General features: G+C 40.6%; 1 protein-coding gene across 2 annotated transcripts in view; it reads left to right on the top strand.

The window, feature by feature from the left end:
* Positions 1-8,040: 8,040 nt before the first annotated feature.
* LOC134853054 (proteasome subunit alpha type-6-like) overlaps positions 8,041-16,482 on the top strand; it is a 354,898-nt gene continuing 346,456 nt past the window's right edge. The window contains exons 1-2 of one of the 2 annotated variants that reach the window (XM_063868987.1): positions 8,041-8,050; positions 8,721-8,893. In XM_063868987.1, the coding sequence (XP_063725057.1) occupies positions 8,729-8,893 (165 nt within the window). In that variant the 5' untranslated portion in view covers positions 8,041-8,050; positions 8,721-8,728. The remainder of the gene's footprint in view (positions 8,051-8,720; positions 8,894-16,482) is intronic. The other variant, XM_063868994.1, reaches the window with a different exon arrangement.

Raw genomic sequence — 16,482 nt, 5'->3', positions numbered from 1 at the left:
TCCTGGGATTCACTTTCGTTTCCTGCACCTCCTCCCATGGTGAATGGAAAGATGTTTCCGAAGGTGCTCTTCATTCTTTCTGAGAACGATGATGACGTTGTTTGTTTCCCAGTTCCGCCTGCCATCATAGTGTTGTCTGTCGGAGATCTTCTCGTTGCCGCTATTTCAATTGAGATGTCGGACAGTTCCGACATCTCTTCTCGATCCAGTGTCCCGGTGGAAGTGGCAAAATCATGGCCTTGTTCTACCGGAGTAGATTCACTTGCCAGCCTTCTGCCTCTCCCTTCCAGTCCATGTACTCCCTGGTTGTCGTTCATGGCATGGTCTGTGTTGACCTCCACTTCTAACCGTTCTTTACGCTCTTCTGAGGTCTTCTGACTTCTCGTTTCAACCATTCTGCCTAAAACCGTCTCCCCTTTGTCGGTCCGTGCCTGTTTGATCCAATCCACAAAAGGATCGGTCATCTTTTTTCTTTGCTCCTCAGGTATGAATTTCCTAGAGCTATTACCTATTTTTGGTATTCTTGACTTGTCTAGACTCATTCTCTATTTGTCACTTCTCAATGCCTATACACTTAACTCGATTGCTAGTGACCTTATAGTTTTATTAACAATAATAATGACGCAACGCAATAAATTTCACAAGATTCTATTAAATAGTGACCACGAATCCCTGTATGTTATCAGAGTACAGTTTGTAAAAAATTTATTCACACTAACCGATTATCGGTCGTAAGATTCGAAAACTAGCACAATATGATGTTATCAGTCAATTTAAAAGATAGTGTACTCACTGCCCAATCAAGCACAGTTTACGTTGATTTAAAATCAAAAACAAAAAAAATATATAATGACAGAATATTAATGCCTCTATGAAAAAAAACGTATGTGTAATGTACTTTTAGTCGGTCGCAGTACAATAGTCGAAGTTGTCTTTTAAAGAAAAAGCTTTCCCCGCTCGGTGCTGCACCAAACAGACAAAACTTTGAAGGCAGTAATTTTCTCAAGTGGGCGTCTATTGCACCCACCGAGTACTGTGTTACCTATCTGCCTTCGGACTGCCCGAGCTAGACCTACTAAAATCCTCAGGGCAGTCACTTTTCACAAAAACGTATTATGTTACAATCCACACCAATGAATCACGCTCTTTTTAATATAGACTTAGTGTCGCGAATATCCGAGTTCGGACCTGTTTTGTTTTGGTCTGGTTCTTATTGAAAGGCAAGTTACCAGTGCAGTCACTGATACCTAGCCTGTGTGCTAATAACCTAATACCTCTCACTTTAGTCTTTCTTCCGTCTACCTAAGTCCTCTAATAAAATAAAACCCCTCCGGATTGGCACAAATAGGACCCTTCCGGACTAACAAGATCTAGACCCCTCCGGATTGGGATCCCTCTGAGTTATTCAATACTAGACCCCTCCGGATCTGGACCCCTCCGAATTGAGCAACTATAAGACCCCTCCGGATTCGGACCCCTCCTAACTTGAAAAATCTTTGAACCCTCCCGATTGGGAGCCCTCCGGTTTCGTAAAAGTAGCTTTTCGGAGATTTCCTTCTTTCAGCCTATACCCCTCCGGATACGTTCTCTGATGCAATTTTGCTTTTTCAATTAACTAGGAAGGGTATGTACTCTTTTCCTAGACCCCTCCGGATTGAAGTTAAGCCTCTTATTCGACAATTCACACTAACGGTGAAGGGTCTTATTGCTCGCCTAACTTCGGCTCGATTAAGGTTTTACTGTGCCTTTAGCCTTCCCTTTTTGTCTAGGACAGCCTAAAGTTACTTTATTCAACCGCTATTACCTTTTGGTAGGGGTATAAAGGCTTTTCTAAAAGAGATTTTATAAAACGTGAAGGGTGTACCCTTCCAAATTGAGGAATTTGCTAAAAACAATCTCAAAAAGTTTTCACGCTTACTTTTTTTGCAAAACTTTTGTCCCTATCAGTAAGCTCAGCTAATTTCTGATCTATTGGTACCAAAATCAACTCCATATGCCCAAAGTTATTAACCAAAACGTCTTTTTTCTAAAGTCAAGAAATTTCTCTCTTATAGGTTCCGCCTAACTTTTTCTGCAAATCTGGTCCTTTTGAGCTAAAAATTATTGATCCGAGCTCAGAAGGCCTATACTCTTCTAGTTCAATGCAAAAGACCCGATCTAAAACGCTTTAGTTGAAAAAGTTTGCAAAAAACTATGGTACCTGTACCCCTCCGGATTGATGAATCCACCAAATCAAACACGTTATGTTCGATTTCTCTGCAACCCGGAAGGCTTTCGGGTAGCGGGTTTTAAAAATTGAAGAATCACTAGTGGACGTTGTCCGAACAACTATTTTTACTGTTGTAACTCAAAACTTTCAAAAAAATTTCTGAATTTTTAGTGTTTCGGTTTCTCAAAAATCACGAAAATTCGGTTTGTTTGCCTCTGTGTGTTTGCCTCTTTGCTTATCGTTGTCACTACACCAAATTTGTCCATGGTTCCAGTCTCTCTTCCGACGTATGCCTCATTCTCCTGGATCGAACTATTGAGGCTGACTTGAGATCCAAAGTCCACTCGCTCCTCTTCATCCTCTTCCTCCTGGGATTCACTTTCGTCTCCTGCACCTCCTCCCATGGTGAATGGAAAGATGTTTCCGAAGGTGTTCTTCATTCTTTCTGAGAACGATGATGACGTTGTTTGTTTCCCAGTTCCGCCTGCCATCATAGTGTTGTCTGTCGGAGATCTTCTCGTTGCCGCTATTTCAATTGAGATGTCGGACAGTTCCGACATCTCTTCTCGATCCAGTGTCCCGGTGGAAGTGGCAAAATCATGGCCTTGTTCTACCGGAGTAGATTCACTTGCCAGCCTTCTGCCTCTCCCTTCCAGTCCATGTACTCCCTGGTTGTCGTTCATGGCATGGTCTGTGTTGACCTCCACTTCTAACAGTTCTTTACGCTCTTCTGAGGTCTTCTGACTTCTCGTTTCAACCATTCTGCCTAAAACCGTCTCCCCTTTGTCGGTCCGTGCCTGTTTGATCCAATCCACAAAAGGATCGGTCATCTTTTTTCTTTGCTCCTCAGGTATGAATTTCCTAGAGCTATTACCTATTTTTGGTATTCTTGACTTGTCTAGACTCATTCTCTATTTGTCACTTCTCAATGCCTATACACTTAACTCGATTGCTAGTGACCTTACAGTTTTATTAACAATAATAATGACGCAACACAATAAATTTCACAAGATTCTATTAAATAGTGACCACGAATCCCTGTATGTTATCAGAGTACAGTTTGTAAAAAATTTATTCACACTAACCGATTATCGGTCGTAAGATTCGAAAACTAGCACAATATGATGTTATCAGTCAATTTAAAAGATAGTGTACTCACTACCCAATCAAGCACAAATTACGTTGATTTAAAATCAAAAACAAAAAAAATATATAATGACAGAATATTAATGCCTCTATGAAAAAAACGTATGTGTAATGTACTTTTAGTCGGTCGCAGTACAATAGTCGAAGTTGTCTTTTAAAGAAAAAGCTTTCCCCGCTCGGTGCTGCACCAAACAGACAAAACTTTGAAGGCAGTAATTTTCTCAAGTGGGCGTCTATTGCACCCACCGAGTACTGTGTTACCTATCTGCCTTCGGACTGCCCGAGCTAGACCTACTAAAATCCTCAGGGCAGTCACTTTTCACAAAAACGTATTATGTTACAATCCACACCAATGAATCACGCTTCTTTTTAATATAGACTTAGTGTCGCGAATATCCGAGTTCGGACCTGTTTTGTTTTGGTCTGGTTCTTATTGAAAGGCAAGTTACCAGTGCAGTCACTGATACCTAGCCTGTGTGCTAATAACCTAATACCTCTCACTTTAGTCTTTCTTCCGTCTACCTAAGTCCTCTAATAAAATAATACCCCTCCGGATTGGCACAAATAGGACCCTTCCGGACTAACAAGATCTAGACCCCTCCGGATTGGGATCCTCTGAGTTATTCAATACTAGACCCCTCCGGATCTGGACAACTCCGGATTCGGACCCCTCCTAACTTGAAAAATCTTTGAACCCTCCGGATTGGGAGCCCTCCGGTTTCGTAAAAGTAGCTTTTCGGAGATTTCCTTCTTTCAGCCTATACCCCTCCGGATACGTTCTCTGATGCAATTTTGCTTTTTCAATTAACTAGGAAGGGTATGTACTCTTTTCCTAGACCCCTCCGGATTGAAGTTAAGCCTCTTATTCGACAATTCACACTAACGGTGAAGGGTCTTATTGCTCGCCTAACTTCGGCTCGATTAAGGTTTTACTGTGCCTTTAGCCTTCCCTTTTCGTCTAGGACAGCCTAAAGTTACTTTATTCAACCGCTATTACCTTTTGGTAGGGGTATAAAGGCTTTTCTAAAAGAGATTTTATAAAACGTGAAGGGTGTACCCTTCCAAATTGAGGAATTTGCTAAAAACAATCTCAAAAAATTTTCACGCTTACTTTTTTTGCAAAACTTTTGTCCCTATCAGTAAGCTCAGCTAATTTCTGATCTATTGGTACCAAAATCAACTCCATATGCCCAAAGTTATTAACCAAAACGTCTTTTTTCTAAAGTCAAGAAATTTCTCTCTTATAGTTTCCGCCTAACTTTTTCTGCAAATCTGGTCCTTTTGACCTAAAAATTATTGATCCGAGCTCAGAAGGCCTATACTCTTCTAGTTCAATGCAAAAGACCCGATCTAAAACGCTTTAGTTGAAAAAATTTGCAAAAAAACTATGGTACCTGTACCCCTCCGGATTGATGAATCCACCAAATCAAACACGTTATGTTCGATTTCTCTGCAACCCGGAAGGCTTTCGGGTAGCGGGTTTTAAAAATTGAAGACTCACTAGTGGACGTTGTCCGAACAACTATTTTTTACTGTTGTAACTCAAAACTTTCAAAAAATTTTCTGAATTTTTAGTGTTTCGGTTTCTCAAAAATCACGAAAATTCGGTTTTTGGTTCCAAAATAGTTCCAACCACTTCCGAACTAAACTTAACCGGTTCTATCTATTATGGTAGTGCAATTACGATGTAACACACTACTTTTTTCCGTTTCAAAAATTATCGATATCTCAAAAATCGCGACTTGTGGGGGGATCAAAATATCGCTATTTTGACCCCAAAAAACCGGTCTAATTTTGTTGTTTTTCACTGAAAAACGATATAAGACTATTAATATAGGCTATATAAGTAATAATATTAGTAATACTATGCCCCTCCGGGTTTGTTTAATATCCGCTTTAAGGTGCTTAACTCGGATATTCGCAGTTCGGTGAAGGGTCACTACAGTGCAGCATTGTCGAGCACCCCACAGATTACTATTTTAATTTTTATACCAAATGGGATACAAAACTTGGTAACGATACCCAACAGTGGATTGTTGTTGTCGTTGATCCTCTTCTTGTTGCTCCTTGTACTGCTTGCCGGATCAGTTTTCTCCCAGGACCCCTCCGAATTGAGCGCAAATCAGCTGACCCTTCCGGATTGAGCGCAATTTATCATTAACGTGCTTAAATGCTCAAATAACCCTACAGTACAAGCCTCACAAACGGGCTACAAAAATGATCGTAACAATCCTGACTGATATAAATGCCTGTAACAACAATATATCTATCAACAACAAACGGGAGGGTCGGATCACATCTTGTCTGGGGGGATGATTTCTACTGATTTTTTACTTTTTTACTGTTTTTGGTTTTTTCGGTTATTTTTTATGTTTTCTGTTTTTCTTGGGTACTATACTACTTTTTGTTTGGTTTTATATATATATCTTTAAGTGTTTTTGGTCACAAACCTCTCAGGGAACGAGGGAATGGCCGATCCCACCACCCTTCCTGGTTCGTGAATTTTCGGTCTTAACGAAGTTAAAAAGCTATTCACGGTAATCCGGAAGGCTTCCGCGTTCCGAACTACCCTTCCGCCCCGGCGGTTTAGGCCTATTAAGGGCGTTAATGTGAGCATCCGCTCGGCGCGGAGTGCTCGTTAATGGTTCTGCCGGTCATGACGTTAAAAAAGAATAACACCCAGGAGCGCCATAAAAACATCTATGTAACATTCGCCCGGAAGATACATATCGACGGAAAATAAAACTAAGTCCTAAGACGACTGGCTAGTGTCTAAACAGAGCTTTATATGCTTTTCATCGTCTCTTCCAAGCCAGTACTTTTGGTGGTCTTTTCTAACATCGGGTCGACAAAAACGTTACTGCTTTCGGCTTCGGTCATAACACTCAAATTAACTTAAGTACATGCAGAACTAGTGAGCTCATGGCTGGGTCTCAGTATCCCCAGACCACGAGGTCACTCCTAAAAACAGGGCTACTACTATTTATTATATTACTATTGTTTTTGTTCAGTAGATAAAAATCATCATCTCCATCGAAGATGTGTGACATTCGACCAGAATGGCCAAAATGCAATTTATGCAGGATTCGAATTTTGAGCAGTAAGCCTTCCGAGTTGATGATTTCGAAGGATTAGCGACGTTATTGGAACGTTTAGCCAAACGGTGAGGGCTAGAATATTCTAGTATTTTAAATTTTCAAAAATTCGAATGATGACGTCACGTTTCTGAGAAATGCTGAAACGGCCATTTTAATAAAAAAGCGAGTAAAAAACAGAACAACTTTTATCTGCGATTGCGAACAGTACGAAAATCGAGATTGGAAAACGACAACGAACTACAGAATAGCAGAGAACGTTCCGAGTTGCAACTATTGTGCTGCTACAATAGTTGCAAGGCCGTTGCCAACAACGGTGAAGGGTGAGAACCAGCCTTCCGGATTAGCAAGAAATGAAGAGTAAGGAGCTTGATTCGGCGGATTCAAGAATCCGGAAGGGTCTCGGGACGGAAACTTTTATTAACTCACATAAACTTTTAGCATCCTGTCATGTCCTGACTTGAATTTAACTGGTATTTTGATTAGTTTTGACAAGGATGAGGTGCTAGGAGTTGGGGGAAAGGGTTGATCCATCTTCGATGGAGATGATGATTTTTATCTACTGAACAAAAACAATAGTAATATAATAAGTAGTAGCCCTGTTTTTAGGAGTGACCTCGTGGTCTGGGGATACAGAGACCCAGCCATGAGCTCACTATTTTTGCATGTAATTCAGTTAATTTGAGCGTTCTGGTCGAAGCCGGAGAACAGTAACGTTTTTGTCGACCCGATGTAAGAAAGACCACCGAAAAGTACTGGCTTGGTAGAGACGGTGAAAAAAATGCAAAGCTCTGTTTAGACGCTGGCCAGTCGTCTTAAGACTTAGTTTTGTTATCCGTCGATATGTATCTTCCGGGCGAATGTTACAATGGATCAACTTTTCCCCCCAACTCCTAGCTTCTCATCCTTATCAAAATGAATCCAGTTGTTAATTAAATTCAAATCAGGACATGACAAGAAGCTAAAAGTTTATAGAAAAGAATAAAAGTTTCAGTTCCGAAACCCTTCCGGATTCTTGAATCCACTGAATCAAGCTCGTTAATCTTGATTTCTTCTTAATCCGGAAGGCTGTCCTCCACCCTTCACCGCTGTCTGCAACGGCCTTGCAACTATTGTAGCTACACAATAGTTGCAACTCGGAACCTTCTCTGCTATTCCTGCAATCTGCTGTTGTTTTTTGATCACGACTCTCGTAGTTATCGTCTGCGCAACTAATGTTGTTGTGTTTTTCTTCGACCTTTTTGCCAAAATGGCCGTTTCTGACGTTTCTCAGAAATGTTACGTAATCACTTCAAAAATTTAAAAATTAGCAATTCCCGAATCCTTCAACCTTCACGTTTTTTCCCATCGTTCAAATAACGTCGTTAATCCTGTAAAATCACTAATTCGGAAGGCTCGCTGCTAAAATTTCGAATTCCGCAGAGATTGCATTTTTCACATTCTGGTCGAATGTCACACTTCCGGGCGAATGTTGCAAAAAGATGGACTGAAAATAACTGATATAGCGTATATTATTATTTATAAGAATTCCACGGGAGAGTCCGTGAGGGTTCATCGACCCTCTTAGATGATTTTCAAGTTCATAAGTTTCTTATTAAATTTCTGCAGTTGTACTGTACACAATCACAATGCATTTTCCAAGTGCAGGTAACATCTTCATCAAAATATAAAGTGAAATAATTCCGAAACCATCGAAGAAAACCATACCTTGGAGAAAATTTGTCGATTTAGAGAAAATGAACAAATGCATATGGAGAGTTGGCTGGGTGAAGTCCCATTTCCACCAAGGTTAATTTGTACCAAAATAAAAAAAATGGTCTCTCTTGTACCAAAACTATTCAACTCGATTTCTGATTGGTCGAATTGTGAGCCAACGAATTATTACAATTTTCTACTGTTAAAACAAGAAAACTAGACAGCAAAATAGTGGCCGCCGCGTCGAGCCAACGTGTTGCGAGCTTGCCAACAGAGGGTAGGACTCTACAAAAATTAGACCACCGGCGACCTTAAACCAAGAGCTTAAAATAGTCGGCTTTGTAGTCTTTGGCAAAGTGAATATTTGTGGTACTAACGCGATTGGTTTTTATTTTGGTACAAATGGGACTGATTTATCATTTTGGTACTTGTGAATACCCACCGTTGGCTGTGACTGCTTGACGAACACTTGCAGAAATAAGACGACATTATAGTACCCGTAAACAGACTGGGGTAATGGCCCCATGCTCCCCGCACAGCCCCATCACTACTACTAACCATTAGAATCCGTTTTCAGATTGAGATGGCTGCTGGTTCTTCTGCTGGGTTTGATCGTCATATAACTATATTTTCACCTGAGGGTAAATTGTACCAAGTCGAGTACGCCTTCAAAGCAGTCGACCAAGGAGGGCTAACATCTCTAGCCGTTCGTGGCGATGACTCCGTGGTAGCTGTTATTCAGAAGAAGGTAAATTTTACGTTTAATTTATTATTTTATATATATCTCAATTTTATCCTTTCTTTTACCGGAACCCTGCTTAGACAGGCTCGAGCTAAATCATAAAGGAACAGAACTTGGATCGCCGGTTGCTATTCAATAATCAAAGAATGTTTAAATTTAAGTCTGAATGGCCAAAAATAGGGCACCAATATTGTCAACATTGAGACAATTTGACAATTGAGACTATTTATGGAAATTGAATTATATCCAATAATTCTTTAAATCACACTTGTTGTGTGTGTGTGTGTGTGTGTGTGTGGTCCCCGTCAATGATTGGGGGGCTTGCTCGCCGTAGCACGGATGAATTCGATTACTTGTTCGGGTTTCGTTTGGATAATTGACGCGGGTGGTTGGCCACCAAAAATCGCATTTCTTTCTTGATCCCATTTGGGGCATTTCGTAAGCCAGTGTATGATGTCTTCAGTTTCGCTGAAGCAATGCGGGCACGACCCTTCCTCTATTTTCCCGTGTTTAAAGAGGGTTTCCCGCAGAAATGGAGCTCTATTGAGTCTAATACGGTGGAGACTAACTTCTGCTTCTCTCGAACGTCCTTCTCCTTCCTGAAGTGGTTTCCCACCTGTCATTCGTCTGTGTGGGTGGTTTTCCGGTACCAACTTCGAGTATAACTCATATCGACGCTCCTCCTTTTGTCTGTTCACATCTTCTCTGATGTCTTCGAAGATCTTTTCGCTGATTCTCTTTTGCGCTTCCGATCGCCAGTCCGACCTTCCTTTTAACCTTATTTGTGACTGGTTTGTTCCAAGTCTGTTAAGGGGATGTTTTTGTTTGAAGTTGCAGCATTTGGCCAGTAACTTGGCTGCATTATCTATGCCCTCTTCGTATATTGTGTTAAGCTGAGCCTCAGCTCGAGTTTGGACTGATGGGGCCCTTGCAGGCGCCCCCACAATACACCTAGCCGCTGCATTATTGCAAACTTCAATTTTTTCGCGCGTTGAAGGCGACAGGAACATACCCCAGGTTTCAAAGGCATACGCGCCACCGGGTCTGATATAGCTCTTGTAGAGTTGCCTCAAGTCATTGGCTTTTATTCCCCAGTTTTTTCCGCTCAATGAGCGTACTATTTGTAGCCTTTGTTTCAGTTTCTTCTTGGCTGTGTTGGCTTGCGCGTTGAAACGTAATTGGGTGTCAATTTCCACTCCGAGGATTACTGTTGAGTTTTCATATTTAATCGGTTCACCCCCCATATGTAAATAGGGAGTGTTCTTACACCCGGTTTCTTTCGGATCAACTGTTACTACTAAGCCTACAGTTTTGTCCATTGCCAGTTCCACGTAGTTCGATTTAGCCCATGTTTCTATTGATTCAAGCGCTGGTTTGATTTGATTTGCCGCTTCCTCTATTCTTTCGGCGGCCACTTGTATAGTTAAATCGTCAGCGAACTGGTTAACAATGACTGATGGCGACTTGCCCTTAATTGCTTCCGGGAGTTTTGCTGTTGCAAAGCAATATAGAAGGGGCGAGAGCGGGCTTCCTTGCGGCATACCTTGGGAGAAAACTATAGTTTTACTGAATTCTTCGTTCCATCTGACCATGGCTCGGCGACCGACAGCCATGATTTCAGCCATTTTATTGCTACGCTTCCTAAGCCCCTCTCGGCGAGGTCCCGTAGGAGACCAAGCCTCCATACTTTATCGAAAGCGGCCTTAAAGTCGATCGCAACTATTAGCGTTCTTTTTTTGACCTGTAGATTATCCATTGCCGTTTGTGTAATGTTTGCTATAACATCAGTAGTTGAGCGGTGTGCCTGGAATCCTGCCTGTTCAGGCGGCACTAATTCGATTTCTTTCGCCCACTCCTCCAAACGTGTGAGGACCATTTTTTCCATAGTTTTGCCGATGCAAGAGAGGAGGGAAACTGGCCTATACGACTTTATTAGGTTTGCCGGCTTCTTCTTTTTGAGTGTCGGCACAATTGTAGCTGTTCGCAAGTTTGCCGGAACTTTGCCTTCACTCCAACTTCTGTTAACCAAATAGAGTAGATATTCCCTTCCCTTCTCCCCTAGGTGCTTGAGCATTAGCGGATGCACTCCATCGGAGCCCGCACTTTTGGGCTTAAGACTTCTTAATGCTTCTCCTAATTCGGCTATGGAAAATGACTCGTTGATTTCCGAGTCCCAATTTAACTTAATTGCTTCGCGTAGGGTCAAGTATGCTTGTTTCGAATCTTCCCTTTTGACTGTCACTCTACTAACCGAAGCATACGTCTTACAAGCAACTTTTGCTTTCTCCCTGTCGGCCGTGATGGATTTACCTCCGTAATCAATAGGAGTATTTGGGAGCCGCTCTTTTTTTCTGCCGTCCATGGCCCTGAGGGTGTTCCAAAATTTTGTGGTCGGGTCCCGCGGGCTGAGTTCAGCTGCATATTTCCTCCACGCCTCGCGTTTACTGACCTCTATCGTTTTCTTGAACACCTTAGAAGCTTCCTCGGCTGCCGAAATGAGAAGATCGTCGCCAGGGGATTTCCTAAGCTGTCTTTGTATATTATTCATACTTTTCTTCGCAACAGCGCACTCTTTGGTCCACCATGGTTTGCATTCTTTTCGAGTGGTTACCGGAATAGATCTTTTAGCTGCGTTCATTATTGCTTTAGCAAATAATTTTTCCAAAGCTTCAAGGGACTTGAAGTCCTCCGGTAGGGATAGAGATTGTTCTAGTAGCCTCTCGAAATCCGGCCAGTCGGCTTTCTTCATGTTAAGGTTTGGTCGGGTTTGAACTTTACTGACCTTGTCGCAAGAGGATATCAGAATTGGCAAATGGTCGGACCCTACCGAGTCTATTGTGGTCCAGTTAAAGTGGTTAGCTCTGGATGAGTGCACTACTGTAATGTCGGGTGCTGTCCCTGATCCATTTTTCGCAACTCTTGTTGCTCCTCCGCTGTTAAGCAGGCACATGTCCTTATTGATTAGCCATTCGTCCACTTCTTCGCCAATTTTGTCCTCGACTTTGTTCCGGTCCCAGCTTCCATGGGCATTTATATCCGCGCATATGATGGAGTTACTGCCGCATGGCCATTTGTCCAGGTATGGCTTTGAGTCTCTTTGATCATATTGTCCGGATTTTGCTGGTGGTCGGTACACATTATGAATTTCCAGCCACGAATTGCCAGTTTTCACAGCTATGCTGACTGTCTCTAGAGCTGCGGTTAAAGGCATACTTAGGCTGATTTCTTTACATTCTAGGCCCGGCCTAACAGCGATTGCTACGCCTCCTTGTGCCCTTTCGTTGGTAGTTTCCGTTTGGTGGACAGTGCGGTCCTTTCTAAATACAACCCAGTCGCTGCTGTTCGGAACTTTGGCCTTCTCGGTCAGTTTCGTTTCTTGAAGGACTAGAATGTCCGCTTGCGTATCGTACGCTAGCTTTTTTACCACATCCCCTTTCCCGCGCCATCCATTTACATTCAACTGGATGATTTTTAGACCTTCCTTAGTTCGTGGTCTGATTGGGTTGGGGTCCGCGGTGTTTGATTTCAGGTGGTCGCAACCGCAGTGCCATCTGTATCCATCGTAGGATTTTATCTCTCTGACACTCCATCCCAGGCATTCTCTGTGTATGTACTGGAGACAGTCTACGCATTTGATGGACCATCCTGTGTTTTTGACTTCCTTGTTGCAGAAGCCACATGGCCACTTCGGCCCCGGGTTGGGTTCTATATCTCCTGCCTCTAATAGGCGGCGACTCAGGTCGACAGGATCACCCAAGCGCCTTGCCAAAAACCCGCCCGATTCGTTCATTGCCAGTCGGGCGGGTTTTTGGCAAGGCGCTTGGGTGATCCTGTCGACCTGAGTCGCCGCCTATTAGAGGCAGGAGATATAGAACCCAACCCGGGGCCGAAGTGGCCATGTGGCTTCTGCAACAAGGAAGTCAAAAACACAGGATGGTCCATCAAATGCGTAGACTGTCTCCAGTACATACACAGAGAATGCCTGGGATGGAGTGTCAGAGAGATAAAATCCTCCAGTGTCAGAGAGATAAAATCCTTAAATCACACTTGTTCCCCTCCGAGGTTTCAATGAGGTACCTGCAATGGAAAAGCTCATCCTCAACAATAGTTCCTTCCAGTAAACAAGAAACAACACAAGTACTTCAGTATACAAGAAACGTTACAAAGCCCATTGCTGTGCTAATAGTACAGAATGTTGCGGCCACAGTTATCTTTGCAAAATATCAGTTCAAAAAATTGTAAATTGCAAGTCAATTGTCGCCTTGACATGGTTTGAAGTTATACTTTTGTTTTCCTAGCATAGTTAAAAGTAATATTCTAAATATTTTACAACGTTTTCGTTTAATTATAGTACTTAACAACTTTCACATTAGCGAGCAAGCATGCCAAATGTTATATTATGAATCTTTTTATAGTTTCAAACCTAAGATGCAAATAAAAGTGCTCATTTTGTGGCGCTTTTGTTGCATAGCATTTAAATTGCATCTGTTGTATTTGGTTTACTTGTGGTTTTTATTTGACCTTGGCGCAGATGCAAGAACGTTTGACTCTTGACATCAAGTTTGGGGATTTGAAACGAGGACATTGCAGAAGTTATTTTTTCAAGGATTATTTTTTTCTTTTATTTCCATTTTTCAGCGATTAACCGTTTTAGAGCTATTTATAACGTTTTCTTGCTTGTTTGCGATGCAGCTGCGCCGGGGTTGAAGGAAGCTTATTTACCATAATTGATTAGTTACTAGAAGCGAAATTTTTCATTTTGTATTTAATATGGCGTTGGGGGATGATTGTCACAAAAAATCTCAAATTAGAAAAAATTTCATTTTATTTTCACTACAATTACTTTTTTTCATATTATTTCTGCTCCATTAATTGAGGCCTGTTAGTTGATAAATTTCTTTTTTTTTTCAAATTGACTAGTACTGCTAATGCGTCATAATTGGTGTGCGTCACTTCAGAATTTTTGTAGACTCACAATTTTACTCATTCAGTTTTTCCCAGTAGCGTTATCGGTCATATTTTTGATTGTGTATGCGAAGTGCAACTTCGCCTCTGTGTAATTTTCACTCTTGCAAAAAGCAAGGGTGTTGCAATCAGGTACTATACTTTTTTCCCGTAAAAAACTTAGTTCACAGGACTCATTCATCTGCTGGTTTTTTTTTGTTGTAACACATTATTTGAACAGGTTAAATTTTCTGCCTCATCGAAATTAGATTTTTATGTTAGTTGTAGTTTTACCAACTCGATTTGATAAAATTGCATTATTTTTCTTGTATTTTTCGGATTAATAGGTTTTAGTTTTTAAGATTGGGTAAACGTAGTGAAAACTCTTAATTAAGTCTCTATGATATTTTTGTTTATTTTTCGCGGTTTGACTTTTGATGTTTTAAAACTCCCTGAATTTCTTTTGTTGAAAGGAAGCAAACTCCACTAACTAACAGTAAAAGTGTAAAAGTCGAAAAATGTGATCGAATTCTAATTGCGAAAAGGTTGTTAATTTTCAGATTTAGTTAATTTTATCAAAAAAGTGTCAGTCTTGTTCGTTTTGAAATTCACAGAGGGTCAATGCCATATCTTTTTCACTTTTAAGTTTGAAAGTTCTTTCAAAATTGAGTCAGATTTTCTTCTGCGTGGGTGCGTTCTTTGATTCTTTTTCAACTGTCTGGTGGCTATGTTCTTATATCGAAGTAGTGGTCTCTTATTGCGTCGTTTGACGCTCGGAAAAAGTTTGTTTGCGTGTGTTTGTTCTGAGGGAAAGGGAGACTCAAAGTTATTTTATTTGCATAGAATTTTTTGGCATGAAGGGTTTCTTCTCAGGTATTTCTACAAAAAGCTGCAGTCTAAGCATGCCTAAAAATAACTTGAAGATGATATTTTTCAGTTCAACATCCAAGCTATCGAGATTGAATGAAACATAATAGAGAAGTTTGTAGGATTGTGCATTATGGGGCTCAAACGTACCGATAAACTTTTGTTTGTTAGAAGTTTGCTGATAAGGAGTAATCACCTTTAGCAGCATTGATTTTGTTTTGCGTCAGAACTTTTATTACTTTTGCGAGAGTAAATTTTTTTGTAATCGGCAACTAGACTTTTCTCAGTTAGCATATTTTCTTACACAAGTGCAAGAAATTGAGAAGTTATCTTTTCAGTGAACCTTAGCAACTTCCAGACCTTTTCCTACTTGGCATAGAAGCAACGCGGATGCGTTTGTACGCTAACGACTGGGGTTCCAGTCCCGGTAGGGCCTTGTTTTTTTAAACTTGCAATTGAATTTTTGATTTTCTGCGCTTTAGTTTGTCTGCTCATATGTTTTCAGCTTAGTTTGTCAGCCTCATCGGGGATCTTGTGATGTTAGCATTTTTCATCGTAGGTGTAAGTAATTTTGGTTTACTCATGTAATTTTCAAAAATTAATGCTTCTCTGTTGTATATTCTACTTTTTGTTTTCGCTGAAATATTTTATGCGGCCTAAATGGTTTCGGCTTATTTTTTGAAATCGATATAGTTACCTCATTTTGTGTCGCTTCAAAAGTTTTAATACTTAATTTCTCGAAGTTTTCTATGACAATTGTTATTTTTTTTATTTTTCGGCTCCACGCGCGTCTACCCATTTATCGGCTTAGGTGCTGCTCGGTAAATACTTGAAGCGTCTTTAATGTTGGTGGTTGTATTTTTCGACTGTTATTCTGAAATTATTTCATTTTCGAATTTTTTCGATTTCGTTAATTTCTTGTGCGGATGCCCAATTGCTTGTGTCAATTCGTACTTGCTACTATATTGACCGGAAATTGAGCTGGAAACTGAATAAAATTTGTTAATTTTGGATTTTAGTAGCTGAGCTGAAAAAGCGATCGATTAAGGTTTTATATCAAAATTTAACGTTCGTTTATGTTAAGAAAGCAAGGAAGCAACACCGATATCAACACCGATAACAACAAATTCAAGAATGATTTATCAACCTCTCATGAACTCCTCTAGTGTCATAGAAGTGAGGAAAATGTTAAGAAAACGTCAGGCGGTGTTATGCTTTTTGTACCAAGGTTATCAGCACTCCGCGAACGACACGATTTGAATTTATTTGATAAATCAAAGTTTGACTCCTTGTGGATTGAGTGTCCTACCAATTTCTCGAAAAGTTCTAAGGATGAAATGCCAATTAATATTAGTTATAATCCCAATAAGTCAATGCAAGCTAAATTACTCGAAAGTTTGCCTCTTAATATAGATAATTCATTGTCAATAGCTAGCTTAATTACGATTACGTGGTCTTAACATAAACTACTTAAATGATCATGAAAAACAAAATATTGATACAGTAACTGTACCTTCTGGACTCAGCATAGCCACTCCTGATGAAGCAACGCGAGTATGTAAATCAGCAAGCACACATTTGGACTGCATACTTCGTGAATAGATTGCCCAAAAAGTGTACCCTGTATAAAACTGATCATTTTGCAAAAGCTCATATTACCTACATAGCTCAGAGTGTTAAAAACCAAACTTAGTTTAAATTGACTACAGTAATTACAGTAAGAATGATTTTTGCAGACTATTGCCAGTGCTCCCCATAGAATCAAATTTATTCCTGTAACTCTG

This window comes from Symsagittifera roscoffensis, chromosome 1 (genome assembly GCF_963678635.1).
Source record: "Symsagittifera roscoffensis chromosome 1, txSymRosc1.1, whole genome shotgun sequence".
In the NCBI taxonomy this organism is placed as follows: Eukaryota; Metazoa; Xenacoelomorpha; order Acoela; family Convolutidae; genus Symsagittifera; species Symsagittifera roscoffensis.
This window is presented reverse-complemented; position numbering and strand designations above follow the sequence as displayed.